This window comes from Thalassophryne amazonica, chromosome 20 (assembly GCF_902500255.1).
Source record: "Thalassophryne amazonica chromosome 20, fThaAma1.1, whole genome shotgun sequence".
Classification (NCBI taxonomy): Eukaryota; Metazoa; Chordata; class Actinopteri; order Batrachoidiformes; family Batrachoididae; genus Thalassophryne; species Thalassophryne amazonica.
The window spans coordinates 33815229-33830163 of NC_047122.1; the positions used below are offsets into that span (position 1 = coordinate 33815229).

The following is a 14935-nucleotide window of genomic DNA, read 5'->3' on the forward strand; positions in this document are numbered from 1 at the left end:
TTGAGAAATGCAGCAAATTTTGAATGTATTTCTGTTGAGTGGGTTTACACTGTGACTTGTTTGATAGGATTTGGACAAATGTGTGGTATAAAACCTATCTCTACTCTTCTACCCAGTGAATTCTGATTGGAGGCCTGGACTCCATCCACACCTCCAAGTTGTTTATTGATACAAAGGATGGACTGACGCCAACAATATACGCAGTGTTACTAATACTGCTTTTTCCATTGAGGTATATCGGCATATAACATCAGCACGTTGGGGGTGGGAGTGGAGGGGGGGGGGGGGGGGTTGTCTGTGTGAACAAAATAACTCAAGACTTACGATTTGATTGGACCAAACTTGGTGAAATGGATTGTGGGCCAGCCAATAACAAAGTGACTTGATTTTGAGAGTAATCGAGTGGAATGCAAGGTCATAGGTCAATGTCAAAATTTTGACCCAATGTGTGTTAGAATTAATGAAGTAAATAATGGAAAAAATATTAATTTGGTGACAAACATAAAATTTGGCATGGTAATTCTCATAATAGCACTTAAAATAGGTGGTTGATCAGTCACTTGAAAATTCAAGGTGGCAGCCATTTTCCAAGATGGCTGCTCAAAGGACCTACCAAAAATAACTTTTTGCATAGAAATGCTCATGTTTGAACGATTAAAATATTGAGGTCAAATTCCATTTTGTTGCATTACCATTTATTTTATAGTTATGGTATTTATTATGTTTAATTTTGCTCGTGCTGAATTAAAATTGTTTGTTGTATTTGGTATTAATTTTTTTAGTGTTAAAAGTGTTCGTCTCTTGTAAATAGTGCATGCCGGCCTATTGGACTGTGTTAGTCATAATATATAGCGATATTTTTAATATCTGCACTCAGCATGGTCAAATGCCAATTTATGCTACTAAGTGTCATGTTGTTGGAATATAAATCGGGGATGCCTGAAAACCTACAATTTGTCAGAAAGATCACACAAATGAAGTAATGGCGTTTTTGTGAGGAAAAAAATAGATTTGGGGGTCTATTTAGTGACTGTCTTGAAATTAGACGACATCATAGATTTTTAATATTACACAGATAAATCAAGTAGAACTAGTTCAATGCAAAAAGTCATTCTTGGTAGGTCTTTTATTTTTACGACTGGCAAGCATGTAATAAAATCATTGGCATTTATTTATTTATTTGTCTGTCTTTTAGCAGGATTATATGTCAAAATTACTTCATGGGTTCTCAACAAATTGGCACCAGAGATAGATATGTCATTGAAGACTCCACTGAATTTTGGAGGTGATCCGGATCCGGATTGTCGAACGTCAGAATTTTTTTTTTTTTTTTTTTTTTGCAGTCATCTTGGAAAACTGCCGCCATCTTGAATTCCAAGTGGCCAATCAATTACATTTGGTACATACTACCATGGGAATCATCATGCCAAATTTGGTGCTTGTATCAGCATTTGCATGGTTTTGCTGTAAAATTGATGTCATCTTCTCCACTAAATGGCTTTAAGGAGGAATTGTTAGGATACACCTTTGTATGAAGCCATATCACCTTTCTATTTGTCACATGACCTTGGAGCCAATATCCTTTAAGCACAATAGAAGGGTTGTGTGTTCATCACAAAGTGGCTAAATTTTTGACAGAACTGAAAAAGATGCCAAGATCACAAGAACTGTATATTATAGTGTCACAGAATCACAAATTAATTTGCATAACTGAAATGTAAGGTGTGGGTGCTGCACTCTCCAAGTGACTGAAAACAATTCCCACCTTTAATCCAAAAACAATGAAACTACAGAACTTCAGTAATGCATTGATACTATTTATTAGTCACAAAGTTAACGGCATCATGGCGCCCGTGTGAACTAAAGTTAGCTTGTTCAAAAGCACAGCAGAATAGCTTTGTCCTGCAAGACATGCAGGTAAATAAGCCAGATAACAAGTTAGTGAAACATCATACAAATTATTCATTTGGTCTTTGTTACAGGAAGTCTTCACTGTACACAACCTGGTTCCTCTTGTCCCTGTAGGAGCCTTTTGTGCTGTTCTGCACAGCTGTGAGGCACAGAGTATTGAAGAGGTTATCCATGTGTGCAGATATACAACATATCTGGTCGGTGACTTAATTGTTTTGTTTTCCCAATAAGCAATGTTTGCTTACCCAGTGAAGCCCAGACAGATTTTCCAGTAGCTGCATCCAGCATAGGTTGCTTCCTGGCAATGCTGACTTTGATGTGGACATCTCCCACAGTGCTTCCATTCAACTGCAAGACAAAACAGTGAGAAAGGTGTTGGACTACCACGCCGCTCCTTATACATTATGCATGAGCAGGTGTGAAATATTCAGGAGATCATTTATGTCACTGAGAACAAACCTCAGCCACAGCCTGATCTGCAGACTCCATCTTCTCAAAGGTGATAAATGCACAGCTGGAAAAGAGAATCAAACGGAAGATGTATCAGAAAACGGTGCACAGGACAGGAACTGAGAACAAAGCTTCATTCTGAAGGTTTCACACTTGCGCGGGTTGTCCATGGAGATGTCAATGATGTTTCCATGTTGAGAGAAGGAAGAGCGAAGGCTGTCCTCAGTGAGCCCAGATCCGTACACGTAGACCGTATTTCCCTTTCGTGCTCCTCGTCGCTCTGGGTAGGAGTCTGATCCTGAAAATGAAGACGACAAAAAAAAAAAACACTTTTAAAAATAAATTTTAAGATTCTCGCAATCGTTACTTTGATCAAATTTATTTTTCCCCCTGCTAATGAAGTGGAAAAAGTTGCACTCCACAAATCATAGCACAGAATCTGGTAACGTTAGTTGCAACACTTGCTCACTATTTTTCTTGATGCTGTATAGTATGTTTTCATATGCCTGATGTCTGTGCCCTGTCACAGAGTACGGAGTTTAAATAAAATATAGTCAATTTTATGCCATTTAAACAATTGTTTAATCTTTTTGGATTTGTTCTTGTTAGCTAAGTGGGATGCCCTGCTACAGTATCCCAACCCAAATCCACTTCCGACAGGCATGTATCCTGATCTCTGTCTCAGGGTTGCCAATTTAACAACTTTGTTGCTCAATTCAGAGACTTTTTGACCTTTGACCTTCTCTAAACCTTCCCAACACTGATGATTTGGCACTATATAAACCAAAGCATCAGAAACACTGTACTGTAGGTCCTGTCAGCCCTTTCTCAAAATTTGGCAAACTGACTTTAAATATGAGCTTGAGCAAAACTTTGATGCAGAGCTACCTGAGCAACACTGTGTAGGAGAAGAAGGGATCTTTATGTTGTTATTAAAGTGGCCATAGAATCTGGCCTTTGACCTTGGACATAACCTCAACTCTCAGGACTCCCAGGACCACCAGGGGAACATTGCATGCAAGTTTGAACCTAATCAGACAATTTTTCAAATGTAGACACATAAGCTGCGCAGCGGATTAAGGTCATCTGTTGTTCAGCTGGATGAGCTAATAACCTGAATAACTTGTTGCCTCACTGGTGAACTGAACTGCAAATTGCAAAAGTACAGAACACTAAACACTGTAGTCAACACACAATGGACACTCACTCCTGAATGGTCCATCTCTATCTCTATCCCGGTCTCTGTCGTGGTCTCGATCCCTGTCTCTGCTTCGATCTCTCTCACGGTCACGCTCGCGGTCTCGGTCCCGGCCTCTGTCTCTGTCCCTATCACAGTCTCTATCTCTGTCCAGGTCTCTGTCTCGGTCTCTGTCTCTGTCCATGTCACGATTGGACGACATGCCACCACCATCGTCCTCATCCCGGTATCGGTCACTGGAACTGACAAAGCTGCAGGAGCATAAAGCAAAACAATGTGATCACAGGAAAACACTGACAGTACATCAATAATTCGTAGGGACTTTTTGATGTTACCTTTCATACAGAGATTTTCTGTGAGCTCTCTTCCCAGACTAGAACCAGCAAACAAAAAATAAATCATAATCAAACATTAGTTTTCTGCTCAAGTACTGCATAAGACTCTACAGATAATATCTTAATGATCTATCGTGCACGGAAGTGCACAGTGCAAGTGCATTATGGTATCGTTGCATCACAAAGAACTAATCTGCACGAGTTGCTGTCAAACATAAGGTGCAGCTGTTGCACTTTCAAAGTGCCCATTTTCGTTATTAAATCCAATCCACACCCTTATTAATACATGTTAATCCAAAAGCAAAGAAACCTGCCTATGTGAGTCAGACCCGAATGTTGCACTGTTAAAAAAAAAAAAAAAAAAATGGAAAAACTCTATAGACGTTTGCTGGTCTATGTTGCAATCGCTTTCTGCTGCCTTTATGACAGCAATGCACCAGAACTGCTCTGCATCTATTGTTACATTAAAGAAATAGTGCAGAGGTCTTCAACTGATTCCAAAAAGAGCCGAGAGGGTGCAGGTTATCTTTGCAACCACAGCGAGTGGGTGGTTGCAATAAACCTGGAATCAGCTGAAGACCTCTGGTATAGTGCCACTGAGTTTTTAAAGATTTAAGTCATAAAAATAATTTTCCCTTGGCACCACTATAATTTTATTTCTTAGCATTTAGATAAGAGATTCACAATATGATATTGCCAATATGATCTAAATTCATGCTGTCTGGAAACAATTTAGAATTTCAACCCCTGAGGGAGAGAAATTCAAGGAACCAGATGCTATGACCAACATTTGGCAAATTTGGAAATGATTTACAAGAAATTTTATGGCTGTTAACATAAGGTGGGTCACAGGTAATCTCAAAACTTCACACATGCATGCACGCGTGTCTTACTGTAGTTAGTCTGCATGACAGCGATGAAGGAACAGACAATATTCACAATGGAATTTCCCCCCCAAGATAAATATGTTCTCTTCATTAAAATGAGCTGTAATTTTGCAACATGTTACAAAAATATGAAAAAAAAAATCATAAACCTACATTATAATGCTTGGATTTTGGTAGAAACTAAATTTTCTCAGTTTTGTGAAATTTAAAAGGCCCTATAGCTTTAAGATAATTGGATGTCTGCATGTTTTTGTATAACTTGCATCCTAGCCTTCAAAAACAAAACAAAACAAAAAAAAACCCTTGAATTTCAAAATCATAAACAAGGTTTAATGTTATCTTTAAATATTTCATGTGTTGAACCAATATTGTGAAACTGAATTTTGAACTGAACTGAACTGAATTTATTAGGCACCAATGCTTACAAAAAAGCACTCATTTACAGACCACAAAATCAATACAAAAAACCCCCCAACAAAAAACAAAACAAAACAAAAGTTAAAGGAAAGAAAGAACATGAAAACAATGAACATGGTGCCCAAAAGGTGTAGGCAGAAGCAACGTGAATCAATGCCTACACCCACTCGTACAGTCAAATCAACCCAGGCTAAGTGCCAGTTCATACACGATCATTTCCAACAAAGTCTGACCAGTAGTAGTTCATAACTATAGCTGAGGGAAGTGAGTATTTCACAACTGCTCCTATTTTGTTCTAGTTACCCCAGTACACATTCAATAATAAGAATTCAAATTAAGCAAATTCATCATACAACACAACTCAACGTTTTCCATATATCCGGCGAACATCATTTCTTTGTATAAATATTTAAACTGGTTGATATTTGGACATCGTTTGAGTTTCTCAGGTAGCTTATTCCATTTTTTTGGGCCACAAATAGAGACACAGAAGCATTTCCTGGTCGTTCTAGCGCCAGCAATTTTAAAATGATACAAACCCCTTAAATTATATATTCCTTCTCTTTGCATAAAATATCCTTGAATTCTAAATGGAACTTGCTTATTTTTCACTTTATACATCAATTGAACAGTCTTAAATGAAATCATGTCATAGAGTTTTAAAATCTTTGATTTGATAAACAATGGATTGGTATGATCCCGATAGCCTGCATTATGAATTATTCTTAATGCTCTTTTTTTTTTTGAAGGATGAATAATGGTTGCACTGTAGTTTTATAGTTATTGCCCCATACTTCAGCACAGTTAAGTCAAGTAAGGTGCAATCAATGTGCAATACAGAGTATGTAGTGATTTGCCATCAAGAATATGCTTTGCCCTATTTAATATTGCAATACGTTTTGATACTTTCTTTTGAATATATTGAATATGACCTTTCCAGTTGATTCTATCATCGTTGATCACACCTAACAACTTTTCTCTTTGACACATACTATGTTTACCCCCTGTACGTTTAACTGTATTTGTTCATCTTTTTTATGGTTTCCAAATAACATTATTTTAGTTTTAGACCAATTTAATGACAATTTGTTCATATCGAAACATCTCTTCAACTTTATCATTTCAGATCCCAAATCAACTAATAATTGTTGCAAATTATCTCCTGAACAAAATAAGTTTGTCATCTGCAAATAGAACTGCTTTAAACACAGACTTTACATAAATCATTGATGTACAATATAAATAATTTTGGTGCCAACACAGAACCCCGAGGGACCCCACAATGTCCAGATACGAAGAACAGCAGTCTCCAAGTTTAACAAACTGTTTCTGGTTTTGTAAATAGCTTTTAATCCAATTCAAAGCCACTCCTCTGATCCCATAAAGCTCCATCTTTTGAAATAATATGTTGTGATTGATTGTGTCAAAAGCCTTTTTTAAGTCAACAAATAATCCTATCACTATTTTCCTTTGGTCCACATGTTTATTAATCTCTTCTATTGCATTGAACAAAGCCAGTGCTGTGGACCTTTTTGCTCTAAACCCATATTGACTATCATTAAGCAAGTTGTGTCGTTCAATAAATTTATCCAATCTGTTATTGTAAAGTTTTTCCAATATCTTTGAAAACTGTGACAATAAAGACACAGGCCTATAGTTAGTAAAAAGATGCTTGTCACCAGATTTGAATAAAGGCAATTGTAATTATTTGCTTTACTAAGGACATATGTACATCATTATGATCAGGTGACTTTTTGCTTTTACATGTACTGACTACCTTAATAATTTCCCTCTCATCAACTGGGCCAAGAAACATTGTATATGGATTTCTGTCAATTAATTTATGATTTTCCCATGGGCTGTGTGGAATGTTAGCTGCCAAATCTGGCCCAAAATTAGCAAAAAAAGTATTGAAACTGCTCACAACTTGGTTCATGTTATATTCATCCTTGTTGTTATAAGTAAAGTATTTTGGGTAGTTCTTTTCCTTTGGTTTATTTGCTATAATGCTATTCAGTATTTTCCATGTTTCCTTTATGTTATTTTTATTATCATTTAGTATTTTTGCAAAGTATGATTTTTTGCAGTTCCGCATAATGGTTAATTTATTTTTATAGTCCTTATATTTAATCTCCGTCTCTTTTGATTTGTTTCTAATAAACTCTCTATGTAGCATATTTTTCTTCTTGCAAGCTTTTTTGCAGCCCTTTTGTTATCCATGGACACTCCTTATATTTATTATTTACACTGTAATAAATCAGTAAACAGAGATGCATAAATAAATCAGTAAATAAATAAATCAGTAAACACTGATTTAAAATGCATAAATGAACAATCATTTAAATTCAAGCCATCGGCATGGAAGGTTTTAATATTTCAGGTACAACTCACACTGTATCTTCCACAGTACAAGTCCCATTTAAAAAAAATAAAATTGGGAGGTCCTGTGACTTACTGTATATTCAAAAGTGAATTATGTAAAAAAAAAAACTACACAATCACATTTCTGTCCATTTTTGGTACAGTGGAAACAGGAAATGCAATAATAAAGACATTTAACCTGTTCTTTAGGCTAGTGGGTGACTGAATAGTCTTTCCAGATCATTAAATCTTAGTTTGTATTTAATATTTTTGAGTTTTATTATTTAAATGTTGTAATGTTTGATGTGTGACTTTACATGCAACCTTGTACATTTTTAATCACATAAATTAATTATGTTATGTTTTTTCTTGAATTATTGTGAAATACATTTTAAAAATAAATACAACTTACATTGTGGTGCATCTTATATATGGAGTTTCCCCGAATCTTGATGCATTTTTGTTTTTTTTTTTGGACAGGTGCAACTTAAGAGTCCAGAAAATAAGTAATTACATGCATGGAGCAATCACAGTTTTCACTTTTAATCTACAACCCCTGGCAATAATTATGGAATCACCAGCCTTGGAGGACGTTCATTCAGTTGTTTAATTTTGTAGAAAAAAAGCAGATCACAGACATGACACAAAACTAAAGTCATTTCAAATGGCAACTTTCTGGCTTTAAGAAACACTATAAGAAACCACGAAAAAAAATTGTGGCAGTCAGTAACGGTTACTTTTTTAGACCAAGCAGAGGGAAAAAATATGGACTCACTCAATTCTGAGGAATAAATTATGGAATCACCCTCTAAATTTTCATCCCCAAAAGTAACACCTGCATCAAATCAGATCTGCTCATTAGTCTGCATCTAAAAAGGAGTGATCACATCTTGGAGAGCTGTTGCACCAAGTGGACTGACATGAATCATGGCTCCAACACGAGAGATGTCAGTTGAAACAAAGGAGAGGATTATCAAACTCTTAAAAGAGGGTAAATCATCACGCAATGTTGCAAAAGATGTTGGTTGTTCACAGTCAGCTATGTCTAAACTCTGGACCAAATACAAACAACATGGGAAGGTTGTTAAAGGCAAACATACTGGTAGACCAAGGAAGACATCAAAGCGTCAAGACAGAAAACTTAAAGCAATATGTCTCAAAAATCAAAAATGCACAACAAAACAAATGAGGAACGAATGGGAGGAAACTGAAGTCAACGGCTGTGACTGAACTGTAAGAAACCGCCTAAAGGAAATGGGATTTACATACAGAAAAGCTAAACGAAAGCCATCATTAACACCTAAACAGAAAAAACAAGGTTACAATGGGCTAAGGAAAAGCAATTGTGGACTGTGGATGACTGGATGAAAGTCATATTCAGTGATGAATCTCGAAACTGCATTGGGCAAGGTGATGATGCTGGAACTTTTGTTTGGTGCTGTTCCAATGAGATTTATAAAGATGACTGCCTGAAGAAAACATGTAAATTTCCACAGTCATTGATGATATGGGGCTGCATGTCAGGTAAAGGCACTGGGGAGATGGCTGTCATTACATCATCAATAAATGCACAAGTTTACGTTGATATTTTGGACACTTTTCTTATCCCATCAACTGAAAAGATGTTTGGGGATGATGAAATCATTTTTCAAGATGATAATGCATCTTGCCATAGCGCAAAAACTGTGAAAACATTCCTTGCAAAAAGACACATAGGGTCAATGTCATGGCCTGCAAATAGTCCAGATCTTAATTCAATTGAAATCTTTGGTGGAAGTTGAAGAAAATGGTCCATGACAAGGCTCCAACCTGCAAAGCTGATCTGGCAACAGCAATCAGAGAAAGTTGGAGCCAGACTGATGAAGAGTACTGTTTGTCACTCATTAAGTCCATGCCTCAGAGACTGCAAGCTGTTATAAAAGCCAGAGGTGGTGCAAAAAAATACTAGTGATGTGTTTGTGCGTTCTTTTATTTTTCATGATTCCATAATTTATTCCTCAGAATTGAGTGAGTCCATATTTTTTTCCCTCTGCTTGGTCTAAAAAGTAACCGTTACTGACTGCCACAATTTTTTTTCCTGATTTCTTATAGTGTTTCTTAAAGCCAGAAAGTTGCCATTTGAAATGACTTTAGTTTTGTGTCATGTCTGTGATCTGCTTTTTTTTGTACAAAATTAAACAACTGAATGAACATCCTCCGAGGCCAGTGATTCCATAATTTTTGCCAGGGGTTGTATATGAATCTCCATTCTACCTCAGGTTGTTCTTCATCTGCAGAGACACTCCTTTGAAAAGGCAAGAAAGCAGGAACAGGGCCTTTCTCTGGGTCCTGTGAATAAAAGCAAACAAGTCAGGGGAGTTTAACAAGTAGCACTGGACACATGTAACATTACACACGATTTTTATACTAGTGCTGACATGTAAAGTCTTGTTTCTTGCCAAGCTGTTCATAGTTTGACAACACATTAGTAACACTAAATATGTGCGCACTTCATGAGTTAACTGATTCCATTCGCTATACACTGAACAACAGCTCACCTTGAGTTTGATCTCCAGCATTCGAGAACGTTTAAAACCAGAACTCTTATTCTCTGCCTTGATGGCGCTGATGGCACCAGACTTGATCAGCATCTTTGCTTGCTCTGTTGCCGTTGCTGTGTCCACCACTGGTTGGTCAGACAACGCTGCAATAAAGCACAGTGTAAAGTAAATAAGGGAGAGAGCTATTCTACGTGTTGTATCAGTAAATGGCATGTTTGGCATTCATGTAAATCCAGACAATTTTCTGAAAATTAGTTTTTGCAACTATACAAATACGCAATCACATGCAACTTGGCATGTAGTGCACATGCAAAAAAAATTAAAAGCTGGAAAATCTTAGAGAAAAAAATTAAACTGGTTTCAAGCAGACACATATTTTGCATCATGACACTGCAACACTGCAGAATTTCTTTCTGTATTTATTGTTAAGATGTATGCCTCTGACATTACACTCACAGTGTCCTATTTAAAATACTGCACCGCTCATGAGCAACTCTGCATTTAAAATAACGTCAATTCATTCAACAGCTCTTACTCAAAAGTAAAATACCCAAAATTCTAAGTCATAGAATATTTTCAGTAACTGACAAAAAGTCATGATCCTCTGTAGCTTAAAATCAAAGTCAAGTTTTAAGATGGTTTGTTTTTGTTCGAAGCTTCGAATAAATCCAGATAAATTCAGGTAAAACTTGTATTTTTTCCACAACACATATTTAAATGAACAGAACATGCAATTATTTTAAAAAGTGAGAAACCGTGAAATGAATTCTATATTTGTATTTAAAAATGTGAATCCGCTCAACAGCTGGCATTTACCTTTGACAAACAGCTAATGTTCAATCAATTCTCAAAATAGTTGACAGTTCAACTACGTTAAGGGCCCCTTCACACAGAGTATGAATATGTACAACTCGGCAACTCCCGTCAGAACAGCTCATATGAGGGCACCATGAAACATCGCGCTGACGGGTAGGGGTGCACGATGCCGGTGACTGTTCATGCACGCAGGAACACACTGCCAGCAGTGAAGAAAAAAACAATTAAAAAAATATATGTTGCAATGGTTTCATGCACGGGAACAGAATGCGAGCAGCAGTGTGATGTGTAACCACATCACGCAGCTGCTGTGAAAACAAACAAACAAACAAACAAAAAATACATGTCACCCAGGGGATTCGAACCCGCATTTTCCAAAAGCTCTGGTTGCCAGTCAGAAACTTTACCACTGAGCTACCACTGCTGGCTTGTGAAAGATGCAGGAAACTGCCTGATATCAGGAAGGACATGGGCGTATTTAAAAAATAAAACTACACACCAATGTGTGTGTTTTTTGCAAAACATTGCATTATATTGAATCCCTTTTATCAAGCGGGCAATACAATATGATTCGTCTGTTGCTCTGTATATGACCCATGGCCACAGATGTACAGTCATGAAATGACATGAATGAGAATGCCTGACACGCGTGTCTTGTGGACGGCGCACCACAGGACTGACAGTGCATCATGTGGAACAGAGCTCACATGGGTGACATGACAATCAGATCAGCCGCTGCATGTTATGATCTGACAGTCCATTTCAACCCGGGGGCAGCCTGTCAATGGGCTGCAGCATGCACAACGACACGTTTTTATTTATGTCCACATAATGACAGCAAGCAGACACATGCGCGTCACAGTGGGCAGTTGTTAGTCCATGTCCGTCCAAACACAGTAGTGTTGTTCAGCTGGGATGTCCAGAACAACAGATCTCCACAGCTGCTTCTGTCGGCAGTCACACCTCCTATCAATTCAGTGCACAGACCAAAGCCACACTCATGGGGCACTTAGACAAATTTCACTGCCAGCACCACAGTGATTGTCTGATGACTGTTGTCATGTTAACAGTGCGAATGGCCATACATTTTCTAAGTGCCGTGCGAGCAGTGTTAGATGTGCGTGCGTGTCACCTGGAATTTGGCCGACACCTGCCGTGAGAGGGTTCAATGGGTTCGCACAGCGCCCACTTTGTCTTTCAGCCACTGGTGTACATGCTCAAATAGTTGTAGCAACAGGTGTATGAGGCGTTGGAAGCAGCTACGATTCTACACGTTTTGCATATAATTTCTGCTTCATACGCACAAAAGGCCCTAACAATCGTCCAGAAACAATGACATTTATGACATACTGGCTCCACAGTATTAGATAATACAATGATTATTTATCAGTTCAAATGCGGGAAGGGGGTGAGCATGGAGTCAAACCCTTACTGCGTTTCAAGCCGCTCTGGTTGGTCTGGTTGGACGAACTTTGCTTCTTCAAGGCAAGCAGTGCCTTTTTCTGAAACAAACAGAATGACAGACTGAAAGAATGCAAACATCTATCAGGAGCTGGTTTGATTTGTCAGTGAAACTATATGAACACACGATCCTGACATGCTGTATTCTGAGTTCAACTGTATTTAACACACTTGCCATTAAAATATTTGTAAACACTCATGCATTTTATGCATGTTAATGAAGTCTTAAACCCTTTTCACACGGTCCTACGTAAAGTTACGTAATGTGGCATACCGACTACGCCGAGCCTAAGCTACCCTATGTGGCAATACACTGAGGGACACAAAGGGGTCCACGAAATTGATGCAGAAATTTAAACATGTTTAAAAATTTAAACATGCTTAAATTTTTCGCGTACTTTCGGCATAGAGCACTGGACACAGAAAGTATACAGTTTTTGTGCAAGTCTACGCAACTGTACGCCATGCCTAGGCAATAGTACACTACCCTACACCAATCCAGTGAAAAATCTTTTAGGTTTTTTTTTTATCAGTACATACTTGCATTGCTAGATTTTATTCATCCAGCTGGACTCTATATTGCTGCTGAACTTTATTATTCCTGGTTTGAAGATCTGCACAGCGTACACAACCATACAGCATTATACCCCAGCATGCATAACCTACGCAGAGACTACACCAAATCTGCACATAGCAACATTTTTTAATGAGCATGCAGCATAATTCTGGCGTACTTGATACGCAGCACAACGCAATTCTACGTAGGCCCTATGTCAAAGGGGCTTTACTCTACCATGGTATGTGAGGAGAGTGAGGCATCGAATTACTTGCCTTTTTCTTGAGTTTAGCATATTTCTTTTGCAGGGTTTCCTCTTCCTCCGTCAGTGAACTTGGAAATGCCACCATGATGGATGGTGCTAGAAAACAGAGAGGTGCACATTCAATAGGAAATACACACACATTTACAGCACAACAGTGAAAAAATAATGTTCACTCCTTTGACTGTAATCTAGAATAAATGACAGATTTTGATTTATTCAGTTTCTTAAATGTGAAGATTTGCTCCTTTTCTGTTCAAACTCCAAAAGTGGATTAAAAACTGACAATGCCATGTTTGAAAGAATAGTTCAGTGTTTTTAAATTACTGATGTAATTTAAAAACACTAACATGTAACACAAACAGTAACATGTTTTAATGTGAAGTTGTTTTGTATAATTTGCTTGCACTCGACGTTTCTATTTTAAACTGTTCTTATGCATGATAAGTTTTAGTTTTATTGTGCTTTGATGGTTTCATTGTGAATAAATGATAAATGATGATTATGAATGCAATACAATTTTTTGCACCTGAAAGCGTGACGTATTGATTGATTCAATTTATTTAGCACAATTCAATGTGCACACCAAAGTATGTATGTTACAAATACATGGATAACCACAGTAAAGTGAAAACACTTATTTTCACTGTGGTCCATACAGAAAACACAAGCTAAAAGCGCTGAAACAATAAAAACAAATACAAAATAAATGAACAATTATAGCAATATTTAAAATAAGTTAACAATACAAGTACACTAGCTAACATAAAAGCTAACATTTGATGTATAATACCAGAAAATTATGCTGATGATAACATTGACAACAAGAACAGCAAATTATTATTTCTGTTAGAAGCATTGTAGAAACACTAACAGTACGTATTTTATCTCCAGCAAAACTAAAATGTCATATTTTAGATGCCACAAAAAACTGGCAATTTTTAATTTAATATTTTAATTATTAATCGACCAAACTAGCTGTGGATATGTATTTTCCTCGTATTCAACTAATCGATTGGTTCCAGTTCCACACTTGATAAATTAAACGACTGTTTTCTTTTTTTAATAATCGGCTATTGTTATGAAAATAATCGTTATAGGTGCCAATTTCTTGTCACTAGCCAAATTTAGGGACGATCAAACTGATAAATTAGCCATGAATTAACACTGCCATTCGCTCAGAATTTGATGGTGCCATTCCGGATCAGACAGAAGTAAACAAAAAATATAGACGATAAATAAAAATAAAAACAGAACTGTTCATAAGCAAAAGAACATTTATCTCGTTGCTAAATTACCTTTACGCCCAGCTCACTTAGCAACAACACCGGCGCAGTGTGATGACGTCAGCAGTGGTTGCTATCAAACGACTATACTGAAGTTCCATAAAGTGTTTTTAATAACACCTCTAATTTGAAGTTAAAACCTGCTAACTCAAACCACGCCTGAACGCTAAGTGTTTTCTTGTGTCTAATTATTTTGTTTCTGAATGCGGCGGCTTCACTGCGTAATTCCGGTGCGACAACAGTGTTTTGTGGCAACTTTCGTTTCCCAGTGAGTGAGGACCGTGGACTGGTGAGGGTTATGGACACAACTGGTAAGCTTTGGATTCTTAATCATGCGCTTCAAAAGTAACAAAGAAGGTGCTGTGTTTATAACAGCCTGTATGATAATGTGTTGATACTATGTGAATTTCTGGCTGTTAAATCAGTTTGTCTTTTGGTGTGTTTGAAATTGATGA

General features: G+C 37.2%; 2 protein-coding genes across 2 annotated transcripts in view; one reads left to right on the forward strand and one right to left on the reverse strand.

The window, feature by feature from the left end:
- Window positions 1-1798: 1798 nt before the first annotated feature.
- nelfe (negative elongation factor complex member E) lies at window positions 1799-14626 on the reverse strand. The gene is made up of 11 exons (XM_034160241.1): window positions 14493-14626; window positions 13208-13293; window positions 12348-12417; window positions 10097-10242; window positions 9813-9887; window positions 3895-3932; window positions 3569-3810; window positions 2515-2659; window positions 2371-2425; window positions 2157-2259; window positions 1799-2050 (listed from the first exon to the last, which is right to left on the reverse strand). The coding sequence occupies exons 2-11, from the start codon at window positions 13280-13282 to the stop codon at window positions 1977-1979; spliced, it is 1023 nt and encodes a 340-aa protein (XP_034016132.1). The 5' UTR covers window positions 13283-13293; window positions 14493-14626; the 3' UTR covers window positions 1799-1976.
- The window catches only part of skiv2l (SKI2 homolog, superkiller viralicidic activity 2-like), a 35568-nt gene continuing 35259 nt past the window's right edge, over window positions 14627-14935 (forward strand). Inside the window, exon 1 of the mRNA XM_034160234.1 lies at window positions 14627-14791. Coding sequence (XP_034016125.1) covers window positions 14779-14791 — 13 coding nt within the window. The 5' untranslated portion in view covers window positions 14627-14778. The remainder of the gene's footprint in view (window positions 14792-14935) is intronic.